This window comes from Telmatherina bonti (genome assembly GCF_933228915.1).
Source record: "Telmatherina bonti genome assembly, chromosome: 12".
Taxonomy (NCBI): domain Eukaryota; kingdom Metazoa; phylum Chordata; class Actinopteri; order Atheriniformes; family Telmatherinidae; genus Telmatherina; species Telmatherina bonti.
In genome coordinates, this window is record NC_136610.1 from 39731104 (window position 1) to 39746626 (window position 15523).

The 15523-nt window shown below is 52.5% G+C and overlaps 1 protein-coding gene across 1 annotated transcript; it reads left to right on the top strand.

Annotated features, from left to right (window-relative positions):
• Positions 1 to 719: 719 nt before the first annotated feature.
• hspa9 (heat shock protein 9) lies at positions 720 to 15284 on the top strand. Its single transcript, XM_079249922.1, has 16 exons — positions 720 to 974; positions 1534 to 1592; positions 4169 to 4256; positions 5720 to 5901; positions 6768 to 6892; positions 6969 to 7042; positions 7177 to 7283; positions 7353 to 7515; positions 7587 to 7679; positions 7754 to 7963; positions 8319 to 8546; positions 8620 to 8842; positions 9017 to 9111; positions 12100 to 12192; positions 14739 to 14879; positions 15129 to 15284. Exons 1-16 carry the CDS (start codon positions 897 to 899, stop codon positions 15201 to 15203), a joined length of 2034 nt encoding a protein of 677 aa, XP_079106048.1. The 5' UTR covers positions 720 to 896; the 3' UTR covers positions 15204 to 15284.
• The last annotated feature ends 239 nt before the right edge of the window (positions 15285 to 15523 follow it).

Below are 15523 nucleotides of genomic sequence, written 5' to 3' on the forward strand. Positions count from 1 at the left end.
TATAAGTCTGTTGTGGAGAGTGCAGTCAGCTTTGCAGCATCTGCTGGGGTAGTAGCATCAGAACCAGAGACTTGAAGAGAATCAACAAACTGATCCACAAAGCTGCTTCTGTGCTTGGAGTAACTCTGGAGCCGCTGGAGCTGATTGTCCAAAGAAAAATGCTGCACAAGCTGATGAAGATGATGGATTCTTCACACCCTCTCCACAACACAGTGATGAAACAACAAAGTGTGTTCAGTGAGAGGCTTCTTCAGGTCCGATGTAAGACTGAAAGATACAGAAGATCATTCCTGCCAGCAGCCATCAGCCTCCGGAACAAGACCTCCTCTAGTTATTATTATTATATACTACAATATTTCCCTTTGGGGATTAATAAAGTACTTTTCATTTAATTTACATTTTCCAGAAAAATCCTTCAAGTTACGTCAGGGTTGTCATTACGTTCATCCATGTCGTAACACGCACGTTACGTTACATCATGACCTTCACTTGCCCACTACGTGTGCCCCGTTCCCGCCGTAGTCCCTCAAATCTCCAATACCGCATTAATGGATTAACCATTTATGTAAAACATGTTGGCTACTTTAGTAAACACCATCTTAATTAGCTAACAGAGTTTAATCAGTCGTAAACAGCTTGAAAAGATTTTCTTATTGAGAAGAATGATTCCGGCAGTGCGTGGCCGACTGGATTTGGGGTCCTCCAGCTCGGCATGGTGCAACATGTGTTAGATAATTCCAGAAGAAGGTTCTGTGTTGCAGCTCTTAGAGGAGAAGCTCCGGGTTTCCTCCGGACTGTCTGCAGACTCTCTCAGATAAAACATCTGGAGCTTTCAGCAGCTCGTTGTTTCATAAACTGTTTCATAATTCTCAGGTTTATTTAGAGAAGCTGTGGAAATGTTGCGCTTTGCCGGAAACATCTGGAGGACTCTGCCGGCAGGGAGCTGCAGGAACCGGGCCTCTCAGGGGGGCAAGGTGAGCCTCTGGGGTCCCTTTACTGTCTGGGGGACAAGCCCAGATCGACATTTATTCCAGCTTTCATCCATACTTTGACAGCTAGCCGGTTAGCTTAGCATGCTAACAGCGTTAGCATGTGTTAGCATCCTAAATGTCATCTAGTCGGATTTATCCCCCTAAAAGTCACCTACCATGACTCGATGTTAATATAAAACTGACCTACAATGATTAGATGTTAGTTCATGTTCATACAAAGTTCTGCTTTCATAAGCTGCTTCAGTAATTTGTGATAAAATGTTTGGTTTGTGGCGAGTTTTGGTAAGACGTCACAGATCTTACAGCTAATTCCAGAAGCCTGAAATACATAAATAATACTAATAAATAAACTTAAAGGAGAGTAAATGAAGCACTTTTCCAACCCGCTGACCTGAAGCCGTGGTATGAACCCTGGTCACAGGGCTGGAGAGGAGGTCTGTGACCTTCATGAGGCCTCTACATCCTTTCATTCTGTAAAACTGGACCCCGGAGTGGAAAAGCTCATTTTCCTGGACCTGAGTTCTGTTTCTGGTCTTTACAGGCATGTTGGAGTGGTTTCCAGCCAGATGCTCTCAGTGTCCTGTCCAGGAGAGACTACGCGTGAGTATTAGCCTTCCACGTGTCCTGACATGTAAAAGCAGCTGGTTTTCTCACCAGGTTGAACCAGGAGAGTTCTGCAGATAACTGTCAGATTATCCTTAAATCTAAATGAGATTATATGTTTTATATTTAATGTTGTGGTGTTTTAGTTTACCAAAGTGCTGTAAACCCGTACAGCTGCTTTCCATCCATCTTCAGCTGACAGGATGACCTACCATCCCTGGGACGTGTCTGACTTCTCCGGGATCATCTTAACTTGTTAATGCGGTGATGAAGCAGCCGCTCCTCAGTGTTTCCACTCTAAACCTGAAATCTTTCTCTACGCACGAGTGAAACGCTTCAGCTGTAACTTCTGATGGAAACGGGAATGGAAGCCACGTAGGAAGCGAACCAGGCCTGGACCTTTTCTCCATCCCTCCGTCCCCTTGCTGCCGATCCGGGTCACCTTCGGGGTGGGGGGTGGGTGGCAGCAAACCCAGCAGTGAAGACCAGACTTCTCATTCCTTGGCTGCTGCTTCCAGGTCGTTTCGGGATCTCGAGGTGTTCCCACCAGACCACCTCACCAGGATGCATCCAGACTGGAGGTCTGATCTCCTGGATGACTGGGCTCCTATCTGTAAGGGAGAGTCCAGACCCCTGAGGAGGAAACTCTGTCCAGGGGCCTCATTTACGAAGCTGTTGCACAAAACCCAGCGTAGACCAGTCCCAGTCCACTTCTGGGGTTTCTAAAAGCAGGACTTGGCGTTAAAACGTCCCGACCTCCGCGCCAACTCTGACCCCGGCGTATGACAACATCTGGAGAAACGGGAAACGGCGACACCAAAGGCAGAAAATAAAAAGAAATCTGAGCCATTTGTTCCAAATGAAACGTAAACTTTCCCCCAGAATGTTGGACATTAACAGCATCTGCAGAAGAAGAGAAAAAGTTCCTCCAGCACGTAAAACGTCCAGCAGTAAAATGTTCTGAAACCAAGCAGTACTACATGTTAGAAAAGCCACATCACACAGTTAATAAGTCGTACAGAAGCTGCCGTACTAATAAAGCTCTACATGAAGACCTGCAGGTAAAAGGAGGCGGTCGCCATGACAACAGCCCATCATCAGGCTGCTCAGGTGTTTCCTCCACCTGCAGATACAGAACATGAAGTGATGGTTGGAGATAAAATGCTCCCCAACGTGGCTTATCTGTCCCTGCTGGTGGACATGGAACATGGAGACTCTGGACTCCAGTCCGGCACCTTCCAAAGGGAAGGGACTGACAGGTCGGGTCCGCTCCTTTTCCCAACCCAGAGCAGAGGAACAGAACGATGTTCTCCACAGCCAGACGTGGTGTAGCGGCCATCGGGCAGATGGAGGCAGGTGGAGGTGCCTCCATGCCCAGGAGGAAACCTGTTGTACAGCTGCAGATGTGTGCAGATAGTGGAGACGCTACATAACATGCTACTAAATGGTAACGTGTCCCGTTCAGCTGCGACCAGCGCTGTTGTCCCCGACCTCCAACCATCATGTTGGAACCAAACTGCTGCTGTAGCTTTCCCCCCCCCCCCCCCTTCCTCCTCCTGTGGACCAAGATGTCGTCTCTCCCTACATTTTATTGTCTGACCACTTTATTTGTCCTTTCTGGATAAGTCCGCTGGTCTGATGAGACGCTGACAGCATCTGTCCCCTGCTGACCTCCTCTGTCTTTCTGGTGGTGGTGATGTCCATCCCGTCTCCACCACATAAAATACTTCTACATTTTACAACCTCATCGATTAGAATCATAAACCTCATTTTCCAGAAAATTCCTCTTTTTGGGTTTTTTCCTGCGGAACCGACATGGAAATGAGATGGATTAATATTTATCAGGGTGTTCGCCCGACCTTTTATAGCCAACATGTGGGCGTGGCCAGATGTTCCCTCACGTGCGCAACATTTAGTGTTGATCCTGATTTATGAAGCGAAACAGGCGTGGGACGTGGTGCGCGCTGCTTTGTAAATCGGGAAGTTTTTTTGCGCCGCATTTCCTGTTTTCCGTACGTACGCCACCTGTAGTCAGTGTTGCTACACACAGTTTGATAAATGCAGGGGGGGGGGCTAGCCTGGTTGTTCTGGAGAAACAGGAAGTTTTACAGGAAGGAGTTGGGATGGATAAGTGGGATGAACAGGAGATGTTGGGGGCTTTAATGGAAGAGGAAAGTTGGGCTGGGCGGTAACTTCATCGCAGCAGAAGGTTAAGGTTACTAGACTTAGAGCATCTGCTGTGTAGAAATAACGCTGGTAAAGAAACCCTTCATGGAGCAAAATAATGTCCCATAATTGGCAAACCAAACAATTTCTCAATTCTTCTATAATGTAAAAATTAAGTAAATATTATATTTAGAGAGTGAAGTTTTCTGTAAGACAAATGGTAAAACATGGTGAAAGTCCACATCACCAACGTTGCGCTGTTTGTTTCCACCTCCTCCTGCTCGGCTCTCTGATCATACCAATATGTTACCGGTTGCTATAAGGACCTTCTGAAGTCTGAATATCATCTCCAGTTATCCCAGTTGGATTATCAGCTGCTAGTTACTCACTCATTTGTCTGACTGCAGGTCTGAAGCCATCCGGGGGGCCGTCATCGGCATTGACCTGGGGACCACCAACTCCTGTGTTGCCGTCATGGAGGGCAAACAAGCCAAGGTGAGGAGAAGCCGACGTCCCTGTTGGTTTTCATTAGTTACGCATTGGTTGCGTGCGGGAGGGCAGAGTCTTGTTGGGGAGGTGGGATCGGCGGGAGTCTTGGTGCGGAGGCGGGATCAGTGGAAGTCTTGTTGCGGAGGCGGGATCGGAGCGAGTCTTGTTGCGGAGGCAGGATCGGCGCGAGTCTTGTTGCGGAAGCGGGATCGGCGCGAGTCTTGTTGCGGAGGCGGGATCGGAGCGAGTCTTGTTGCGGAAGCGGGATCGGAGCGAGTCTTGTTGCGGAAGCGGGATCGGAGCGAGTCTTGTTGCGGAGGCGGGATCGGCGCGAGTCTTGTTGCGGAGGCGGGATCGGCGGGAGTCTTGTTGCGGAGGCGGGATCGGCGCGAGTCTTGTTGCGGAGGCGGGATCGGCGCGAGTCTTGTTGCGGAGGCGGGATCGGCGCGAGTCTTGTTGCGGAGGCGGGATCGGCGCGAGTCTTGTTGCGGAGGCGGGATCGGCGCGAGTCTTGTTGCGGAGGCGGGATCGGCGCGAGTCTTGTTGCGGAGGCGGGATCGGCGCGAGTCTTGTTGCGGAGGCGGGATCGGAGCGAGTCTTGTTGCGGAGGCGGGATCGGAGCGAGTCTTGTTGCGGAGGCGGGATCGGAGCGAGTCTTGTTGCGGAGGCTGGATCGGAGCGAGTCTTGTTGCGGAGGCGGGATCGGAGCGAGTCTTGTTGCGGAGGCGGGATCGGAGCGAGTCTTGTTGCGGAGGCGGGATCGGAGCGAGTCTTGTTGCGGAGGCGGGATCGGAGCGAGTCTTGTTGCGGAGGCGGGATCGGAGCGAGTCTTGTTGCGGAGGCGGGATCGGAGCGAGTCTTGTTGCGGAGGCGGGATCGGCGGGAGTCCTGTTGCGGAGGCGGGATCGGCGGGAGTCTTGTTGCGGAGGCGGGATCGGCGGGAGTCTTGTTGCGGAGGCGGGATCGGCGGGAGTCTTGTTGCGGAGGCGGGATCGGCGGGAGTCTTGTTGCGGAGGCGGGATCGGCGGGAGTCTTGTTGCGGAGGCGGGATCGGCGGGAGTCTTGTTGCGGAGGCGGGATCGGCGGGAGTCTTGTTGCGGAGGCGGGATCGGCGCGAGTCTTGTTGCGGAGGCGGGATCGGCGCGAGTCTTGTTGCGGAGGCGGGATCGGCGCGAGTCTTGTTGCGGAGGCGGGATCGGCGCGAGTCTTGTTGCGGAGGCGGGATCGGCGCGAGTCTTGTTGCGGAGGCGGGATCGGCGCGAGTCTTGTTGCGGAGGCGGGATCGGCGGGAGTCTTGTTGCGGAGGCGGGATCGGCGGGAGTCTTGTTGCGGAGGCGGGATCGGTGAGGTAGGGAGCTGTAACCAAGGGGCATCCCTCCTGCTTGTAATGTGGCTTTTTAAGGCGTTAGCAGCCTGGTGGCAGCAGCAGGTCCATGGCGTGACCTTGAGGTTTTGTCCTTGTCTTCCAGGTCCTGGAGAATGCAGAGGGAGCCAGGACTACTCCTTCAGTAGTCGCTTTCACAGCAGACGGAGAACGTCTGGTGGGCATGCCCGCTAAACGGCAGGCTGTCACCAACCCTCAGAACACGCTTTACGCCACCAAGAGGCTGATTGGTCGTCGCTATGATGACCCAGAGGTCCAGAAAGACTTGTGAGTGTCCGGTTGTTGGAACGGGGATTAACTGTGGTTTTTTTTGTTCATTTCAATATTTTTATTTTATGATGTCAGGTGTTACAGCTTGTGGCTTTAATGGCACAAAAATCTGGTTGTAGCGCAGAACCAGCGTCTCGGCGCAGCAATGAAAAGATTTCAGCACTGAAACGGTTGTTCCTGTGAAGTTGGGCTGGGTTTTTTTTTTTTTAAAAGAGATTTGGAAGTGAAAAAACAGGAAAAATATTTTTCAACAGTTTAGATCTATAAAAAGATCTATAAAGCTAGATCTACATCTAGCTACATCAGGTGCACGTTGGGATTCATGCTAGTCTAGTTAGAAAATGACTGAACCAGTATGGCTTACTGGGAAGTAGTGGCATCGGATCGACCCACCAGACTCCTGGAACGACGTCCTCGGGACAGACCAGACCTGTTTGGCCTTCGTAGCAGCTGCCGGCGCGTGGCGGAGGGACGCTGGTCTGGACTTGTTCCTACCTGGAGTCACAGAGCCGACCGCGACTTGGAAGCAGACCGGCCTCCATTTTACAGCTGAAATCTGAAGGAGAAGCTGCAGGTGGAACATGGCGGTTGAGCGTCCTGCTGCGCGTCCTGAGACATTCCACACATGGACGCCGCTCGCTCCATGGTTTGAGCATTGTGACCTCGGTTTGCTTCTAAATGTCAGGGTTAAAGAAGTGATTTATTTTTGTAAATCTGAGGTTGTTGCTGTACGTTTAAAGAGGACTACATGGTCGTCTTTAGACGGAAGATAATGGTGTGGGTTTTTGGTCCACGGTTCTGCAGTTCAACCCGGTAAGACCCGGTTCAGCCTCCAGCTGCACTGACCTCTCTATCATCCACAGGAAGAACGTTCCTTACAAGATCGTGCGTGCATCTAATGGGGACGCCTGGGTGGAGGCCCACGGGAAATTGTACTCCCCCAGCCAGGTTGGAGCCTTCGTCCTGATGAAGATGAAGGAGACGGCCGGTAAGGACAGTGGGCGGAGTTTGAGTCTAAATGTTCCAGGTGTTCAGGTTGACTAAAGGTTGTTGCTGTGTTGTAGAAAACTACCTGGGAAGCAAAGCCAAGAACGCCGTGATCACTGTCCCCGCCTACTTCAATGACTCCCAGAGACAGGTAAGGATTTAGGTCCTTGGGGGGGGGTCAGGGTCAAACCAGAGTTCTTTCATCCCAGTATGGGCTGGTTTGTCCTGGGGGGAGAAACCAGCTCCTCTGGTGGCAGCTTTAACCCTGAAAGGCGTGTTTCTCAGGCCACCAAAGATGCCGGTCAGATCGCCGGCCTGAACGTCCTGCGAGTGATCAACGAGCCGACGGCCGCCGCTCTGGCCTACGGTCTGGACAAAAGCCAGGACAAGATGTGAGTACAGATGCTGCCTTCATTTCCCTCCCTGCTATCCAGGAAATCCTCATGTTCATGTGTTTACAGCATCGCCGTGTACGATCTGGGAGGGGGGACGTTTGATATTTCTGTCCTGGAGATCCAGAAAGGAGTTTTTGAGGTGAAGTCCACCAACGGGGACACGTTCCTGGGGGGAGAAGACTTTGACCAGCACCTCCTCAAACACATTGTGAAGGAATTCAAGAGGGAGGTGAGTATTCTGCTCCCCGTCATCCTCATCGTCCATGTTTCAGGCTGCTTACGTGTCCATGTTGTTTCCAGTCTGGCGTGGACCTCATGAAGGACAACATGGCTCTTCAGAGGGTTCGTGAAGCTGCTGAGAAGGCTAAGTGCGAGCTGTCCTCGTCGCTGCAGGTAGTCCTGATGTTGTACCTGCAGTTCTAAGAGTCCTCGTGGGGACAACCAGTTAATGTCTGTCCTCTCTGCAGACCGACATCAACCTTCCCTACCTGACCATGGACGCTTCGGGCCCCAAACATCTCAACATGAAGCTGACTCGAGCCCAGTTTGAGAGCATTGTGGCGGACCTGATCCGCCGCACTGTGGCGCCTTGCCAGAAGGCCATGCAGGACGCTGAGGTGTCCAAAGGAGACATCGGAGAGGTTCTTCTGGTGGGAGGAATGTCCCGCATGCCCAAGGTAGGAATCCTTCAACAAGATGCAGGTAGGGTCACCTGTGTCTGAGCTAGATGGGTTAGCTCGGCCATGTGGGCTGCTGGTTAGCAGGATCAGAAGATAAACCGCCCAACTGCGTTGACTGGTTTAGTTGGGAAGGGTGGGTTAGCTAAATCAACTGGGCTAATCAGGTGATATTGGTTAACTGGGTTTGCGCCTGATTCCTGCTGGGAGGGTTAGGGTTAGCCCCCTGCGACCCTTGATCGGATTAGCGGTTCAGAGAATGAATGGATGAATGGTTAACTGGGCAAACTGTTGCTGGTCATCAGTTTAACCTGTATCTGAAATCAGATCCACTGAATCCACCTGGTCCCTGCAGGTCCAGCAGACGGTCCAGGACTTGTTTGGCCGCGCTCCCAGCAAGTCCGTCAACCCTGACGAGGCGGTCGCCATGGGAGCAGCGATCCAGGGCGGTGTGCTCGCTGGTGACGTCACCGACGTGCTCCTCCTGGACGTCACCCCCCTGTCTCTGGGTATCGAGACCCTGGGAGGCGTCTTCACCAAACTCATCAACAGGAACACCACCATCCCCACCAAGAAGAGCCAGGTACTCCCGCAGACACTCAGCCCCACCCACTCTCATTAGAAACAGGAAGTACAGAGTTCCCCTGTCTCTCCAGGTGTTCTCCACGGCGGCTGACGGACAGACGCAGGTAGAGATCAAGGTGTGCCAAGGTGAGAGAGAGATGGCGGCAGACAACAAGGTGCTGGGCCAGTTCACCCTGGTGGGAATCCCGCCGGCCCCCCGCGGAGTCCCTCAGATTGAAGTCACATTCGACATTGACGCCAACGGCATCGTCCATGTGTCCGCCAAGGACAAGGGGACGGGCCGCGAGCAGCAGAGTGAGTCTCGGCCATCTTTTTCCTGTTGATAAACCGGGGTCAGGTTAAAGATCACTAGAGAGTAACAAGTCTCGGGTTAACTAGTTTCCTGTCAAGCTGCTCAGAGATGAAGAGAATATGTAGCAGAGGGTTCCTTACCTATCTCTGTCTGAACGTCCCGACTTGTCTCCTCAGTTGTCATCCAGTCGTCAGGCGGTCTCAGCAAAGACGACATCGAGAACATGATCAAGAACGCCGAGAAGTACGCCGAGGAGGACCGCAGGAGGAAGGTACGGAGATCCGCTGTCTCTCCAGGTTTATTCAGACCAGGGTTACTGGCCTCAAAGGACTACAATAAAACTTCCGCTAGAGTCTGCTGGAGGCCGCTAGAGTCTGCTGGAGGCCGCTAGAGTCTGCTGGAGGCCGATAGAATTGCATAAAAACTCCTGAAAACACAATCTAGTCCCGTTCCCAGTTGTTTCAAAAACTGATTTGAAGTTTCAAATCCTCAGACAAACCACAACAGTGACATACAACAGTGACATCTAGTGGCCAGCTGCCGTTACAGCAGTCACAAACTTCCAAACAATTCCCACTTTAAATTTTATTTTTAATTATTTTCTCCAGCACAAAAGCCATAAATTCAATCTTAAACCGTCATCTTTTCTTTCTGAGTAATCTTCCATTTTTATACATCAGTAAAATAATGAATATGTAAATAAATGATTTGCTGTCTGTCCTCTGATGGACCCTCAGATCTGTGGTTCTGTCCTCTGATGGACCCTCAGATCTGCGGTTCTGTCCTCTGATGGACCCTTAGATCTGTGGTTCTGTCCTGATGGACCCTCAGATCTGTGGTTCTGTCCTCTGATGGACCCTCAGATCTGTGGTTCTGTCCTCTGATGGACCCTCAGATCTGCGGTTCTGTCCTGATGGACCCTCAGATCTGTGGTTTTGTCCTCTGATGGACCCTTAGATCTGTGGTTCTGTCTTCTGATGGACCCTCAGATCTGTGGTTCTGTCCTGATGGACCCTCAGATCTGTGGTTCTGTCCTCTGATGGACCCTTAGATCTGTGGTTCTGTCCTCTGATGGACCCTTAGATCTGTGGTTCTGTCTTCTGATGGACCCTCAGATCTGTGGTTCTGTCCTGATGGACCCTCAGATCTGTGGTTCTGTCCTCTGATGGACCCTTAGATCTGTGGTTCTGTCCTGATGGACCCTCAGATCTGTGGTTCTGTCCTCTGATGGACCCTTAGATCTGTGGTTCTGTCCTCTGATGGACCCTCAGATCTGTGGTTCTGTCCTCTGATGGACCCTCAGATCTGTGGTTCTGTCCTCTGATGGACCCTTAGATCTGTGGTTCTGTCCTCTGATGGACCCTTAGATCTGTGGTTCTGTCCTCTGATGGACCCTCAGATCTGCGGTTCTGTCCTGATGGACCCTCAGATCTGTGGTTCTGTCCTCTGATGGACCCTTAGATCTGTGGTTCTGTCCTCTGATGGACCCTCAGATCTGTGGTTCTGTCCTCTGATGGACCCTTAGATCTGTGGTTCTGTCCTCTGATGGACCCTCAGATCTGTGGTTCTGTCCTCTGATGGACCCTTAGATCTGTGGTTCTGTCCTCTGATGGACCCTCAGATCTGTGGTTCTGTCCTCTGATGGACCCTCAGATCTGTGGTTCTGTCCTCTGATGGACCCTTAGATCTGTGGTTCTGTCCTCTGATGGACCCTTAGATCTGTGGTTCTGTCCTCTGATGGACCCTCAGATCTGTGGTTCTGTCCTGATGGACCCTTAGATCTGTGGTTCTGTCCTGATGGACCCTTAGATCTGTGGTTCTGTCCTGATGGACCCTCAGATCTGTGGTTCTGTCCTCTGATGGACCCTCAGATCTGTGGTTCTGTCCTGATGGACCCTCAGATCTGTGGTTCTGTCCTGATGGACCCTCAGATCTGTGGTTCTGTCCTGATGGACCCTCAGATCTGTGGTTCTGTCCTCTGATGGACCCTCAGATCTGTGGTTCTGTCCTCTGATGGACCCTCAGATCTGTGGTTCTGTCCTGATGGACCCTCAGATCTGTGGTTCTGTCCTCTGATGGACCCTCAGATCTGTGGTTCTGTCCTGATGGACCCTCAGATCTGCGGTTCTGTCCTCTGATGGACCCTCAGATCTGTGGTTCTGTCCTGATGGACCCTCAGATCTGTGGTTCTGTCCTGATGGACCCTCAGATCTGTGGTTCTGTCCTGATGGACCCTCAGATCTGTGGTTCTGTCCTGATGGACCCTTAGATCTGTGGTTCTGTCCTGATGGACCCTCAGATCTGTGGTTCTGTCCTCTGATGGACCCTTAGATCTGTGGTTCTGTCCTCTGATGGACCCTCAGATCTGTGGTTCTGTCCTCTGATGGACCCTCAGATCTGTGGTTTTGTCCTCTGATGGACCCTTAGATCTGTGGTTCTGTCCTCTGATGGACCCTCAGATCTGTGGTTCTGTCCTGATGGACCCTCAGATCTGTGGTTCTGTCCTGATGGACCCTTAGATCTGTGGTTCTGTCCTGATGGACCCTTAGATCTGTGGTTCTGTCCTGATGGACCCTCAGATCTGCGGTTCTGTCCTGATGGACCCTTAGATCTGTGGTTCTGTCCTGATGGACCCTCAGATCTGTGGTTCTGTCCTGATGGACCCTCAGATCTGTGGTTCTGTCCTGATGGACCCTTAGATCTGTGGTTCTGTCCTGATGGACCCTCAGATCTGTGGTTCTGTCCTGATGGACCCTTAGATCTGTGGTTCTGTCCTGATGGACCCTTAGATCTGTGGTTCTGTCCTGATGGACCCTCAGATCTGCGGTTCTGTCCTGATGGACCCTTAGATCTGTGGTTCTGTCCTCTGATGGACCCTCAGATCTGTGGTTCTGTCCTCTGATGGACCCTCAGATCTGTGGTTCTGTCCTCTGATGGACCCTTAGATCTGCGGTTCTGTCCTGATGGACCCTCAGATCTGTGGTTCTGTCCTCTGATGGACCCTCAGATCTGCGGTTCTGTCCTGATGGACCCTTAGATCTGTGGTTCTGTCCTCTGATGGACCCTCAGATCTGTGGTTCTGTCCTCTGATGGACCCTCAGATCTGTGGTTCTGTCCTCTGATGGACCCTTAGATCTGCGGTTCTGTCCTGATGGACCCTCAGATCTGCGGTTCTGTCCTCTGATGGACCCTCAGATCTGCGGTTCTGTCCTGATGGACCAGTGAGGGTCTCTGACCTGCTTTCTCTCTGTTGCCATAGGAACGCGTGGAGGCCGTCAACACCGCCGAGGGCATCGTCCACGACACAGAATCCAAGATGGAGGAGTTCAAAGAGCAGCTTCCTGCTGACGAGGTACGAAGGGAAGTCGGAGCAGCTGCAGGTTTTATCAGGAGTTTACGTCTCAGAGGGACGGATGTAGAGAAACGAAGTAGAACTACTTCACTGCTGGACTGAAGGAGTAAAATGTGGGATCTCTGCTTGATAGAAGTTGTAGACGAGAGAGTTGAACCCCAGATAACGTGTTAATCCAGCCGTGAAGTGATGAATCACTGTCTCTAAATCTGGAGCGGTTATAAATGACTTCAGGTGACGAAGGTTATAAAAGCTTGATCATTTATTTAATTTGCCTCTCCAGTGTAAAATCCCTGTCCGATTTAAAACCCGGTCAGTGATGGCAGGTTTTAAAAAGCTGGACAAGGGACCCAGATGGAGCGGGGAGGGGCCACTGGAGCCATTTGGCCCAAACACCACAATAAAGAAGCTATGGAGGGGAATGAACACACACGTGTGTGTTTTCATGGATGTTCCTGTCCATGTACTACTGCTCCAGCTAAAGGATTTCTGAATGTCAGGATAACAGTTTAAAATCATAAACATGATTTACAAAGTTTAATGTCTGAAATAACAACACAACACAATGAACTACTTTTACTTTCAGTCCTTGAGTAAAAATTTTAAAATAAACTACTTGTAATACTTAAGTACAAAAATGTTGAATACTTAAGTACTTCTACTTCAGGGAGGTACTTCAGCTTCTATTCAAGTAACTTCATAGAGTACTTTTACTGAGGGTGATTCTCAGTTCTCCCGCTTCCACTTAGCCCTATCCCTCCATATCCATGTGGGGGGAAGGGGTATCCCAATTCTCCTTTGGACAAAGTCTAAGGGGGGAGGGGGAGGGCTACACACCCCTTAAAGTGAAGCTTTTCCAGGACCACACTTCATGAAGAAGGGGTAGAGACGTACGGCTGCCAGTTACTAGTTCCTTTCCAGCGCGTTCACCGGCAACATGTCTACCAACGCTGAAAAAGAGGTTCACACATTTAAGTATTTTCAGCATTAAAATACAATTCAATAACAAGACTGAAATTATGGCGTTTTATTTTACGATGGTGTGTTCTGCTCTGTGAAAGTTTGCTACAGTTAGCACAAGAGGCTAGCATTCGCTGAACTGCTGGTTTGATATATGAACACATAAAACCACTGTGGCTGTTTTCTTTCAGGGACAATCATCTATATGTTGCAGCATTTCCTTTACTTCTGTGCTCACTGCTAAATTGTATCATATGTTTTAACCAGAGACACCAGAACACACGAGGGCACTTATCCGCTACAGAGCAGAAAAAGAGGAGTTTATCGTTTACGTTCCTGTTCTTGGACTGGGCCAGGGGAAGGGCCAGGGGAAGGGCCAGGGGACGGGCCAGGGGACGGGCCAGGGGAAGGGCCAGGGGACGGGCCAGGGGAAGGGCTAGGGGAAGGGCCAGGGGACGGGCCAGGGGACGGGCCAGGGGACGGGCCAGGGGAAGGGCCAGGGGAAGGGCCAGAGGAAGGGCCAGGGGAAGGGCCAGGGGAAGGGCCAGGGGAAGGGCCAGAGGAAGGGCCAGAGGAAGGGCCAGGGGAAGGGCCAGGGGAAGGGGAAGGGGACGGGCTAGGGGACGGGCCAGGGGACGGGCCAGGGGACGGGCCAGGGGACGGGCCAGGGGAAGGGCCAGAGGAAGGGCCAGGGGAAGGGCCAGGGGAAGGGCCAGGGGAAGGGCCAGAGGAAGGGCCAGAGGAAGGGCCAGAGGAAGGGCCAGGGGAAGGGCCAGGGGACGGGCTAGGGGACGGGCCAGGGGACGGGCCAGGGGACGGGCCAGGGGACGGGCCAGGGGAAGGGCCAGGGGAAGGGGACGGGCTAGGGGACGGGCCAGGGGAAGGGCCAGGGGAAGGGGAAGGGCCAGGGGAAGGGCCAGGGGACGGGCCAGGGGACGGGCTAGGGGACGGGCCAGGGGACGGGCCAGGGGACGGGCCAGGGGACGGGCTAGGGGACGGGCCAGGGGACGGGCCAGGGGACGGGCTAGGGGAAGGGGACGGGCCAGGGGAAGGGGAAGGGGACGGGCTAGGGGAAGGGCCAGGGGAAGGGGACGGGCTAGGGGAAGGGGAAGGGGACGGGCTAGGGGAAGGGCCAGGGGAAGGGGACGGGCTAGGGGAAGGGGACGGGCCAGGGGAAGGGGAAGGGGACGGGCTAGGGGAAGGGCTAGGGGAAGGGGAAGGGCCAGTTTCAGAGTCACCCTGAGACCAGGTGAGACGAACTGCGCCCTCTGCTGGCGGTGGACTGGAAACGCTGCGTCCAACACATTATACAGGAATATGGAGGGATCTTGTGACATGCAGCCGTTACTCAGTTTGATCAAAGCTGTTATTGATGACTTATCAGGAGTGTCGCTGAGACAGGATCTGTTCGGTTTCTGGGTTTTATGTCTTTAAGGAGACAAAAAGACGTGGGATATGAAAACAACACAGACATCATGATTCTCCTGACAGTAAAACCAGCACCAGCAGAAACCCAGTAAAGGAGCTGAACTGGTTCTGAGACGTTTAGCTTCTCTCCTCTAAACACTCGGCTGCTCTGATTGCAGTGCTCCAAGCTGAAGGAGGAGATCTCCAAGGTCAGAGATCTGCTGGCCAACAAGGACTCGGAGACGGGCGAGAACATCAAGCAGGCGGCCAACAACCTGCAGCAGGCGTCGCTCAAGCTGTTCGAGATGGCCTACAAGAAGGTAGAAACTGATGGAAACATCTGTTTCCCCAGCTGAGGCACGCTGAAGACGCCACCGTCCACAGCAGGTTTCCCTGCTCCAATACACCTCATTCAAGCTGTTCCTTCATTTCCGCCAGGTGTGTTGGAGCAGGGAGACACCTGCAGGATTCTGGCATCTGTCAGCAGGAGAGAATGAGAAGGAATCTCTGTATGAGGGGGGGCTGTTTGCTGTGTGAATGTGTGCTGAACTTCCTGTGTTGTCCTGCAGATGGCAGCAGAGCGTGACGGCGGCAGCAGCAGCTCCGGCTCGTCGGAGGGAGAGAAGAAGGAAGGCCAGCAATAGACTGACTGGTTGTCACAAGGTTACCGTGACAACGGAGGACTTGTGGGCGGGGTAGTGGGGGGGGGGGGCAGAGCAGACCTTCCAGTGGTCCTACTGTGTTTTGGCAGTAAAACACCGGTAGATCGATGTCCTGCTGTCATATTTGTAATTTAATCGTGTCAACGAGCCGTTCATCATGTAGATTCTTTCTGTCTGCCTCCGGGCGTTTCATCTGGTCAGAAAACGCACCTGGTCAGGGGCGGGCTGGGGGGGCTTGGGGGGAGGGGGGGGGGGGGGGGGGGTCTGAATTACTGTTGCAGTTTTTTTCTAATAAATCTTAA

Excerpts from the sequence above, each read along its gene's own strand:
- hspa9 (XM_079249922.1), top strand. The coding sequence starts at position 897 with ATGTTGCGCTTTGCCGGAAACATCTGGAGGACTCTGCCGGCAGGGAGC. Across the intron at positions 7,964-8,318 it reads GAATGTCCCGCATGCCCAAG|GTCCAGCAGACGGTCCAGGA; the intron begins GTAGGAATCCTT and ends TGGTCCCTGCAG. Across the intron at positions 9,112-12,099 it reads AGGAGGACCGCAGGAGGAAG|GAACGCGTGGAGGCCGTCAA; the intron begins GTACGGAGATCC and ends CTGTTGCCATAG.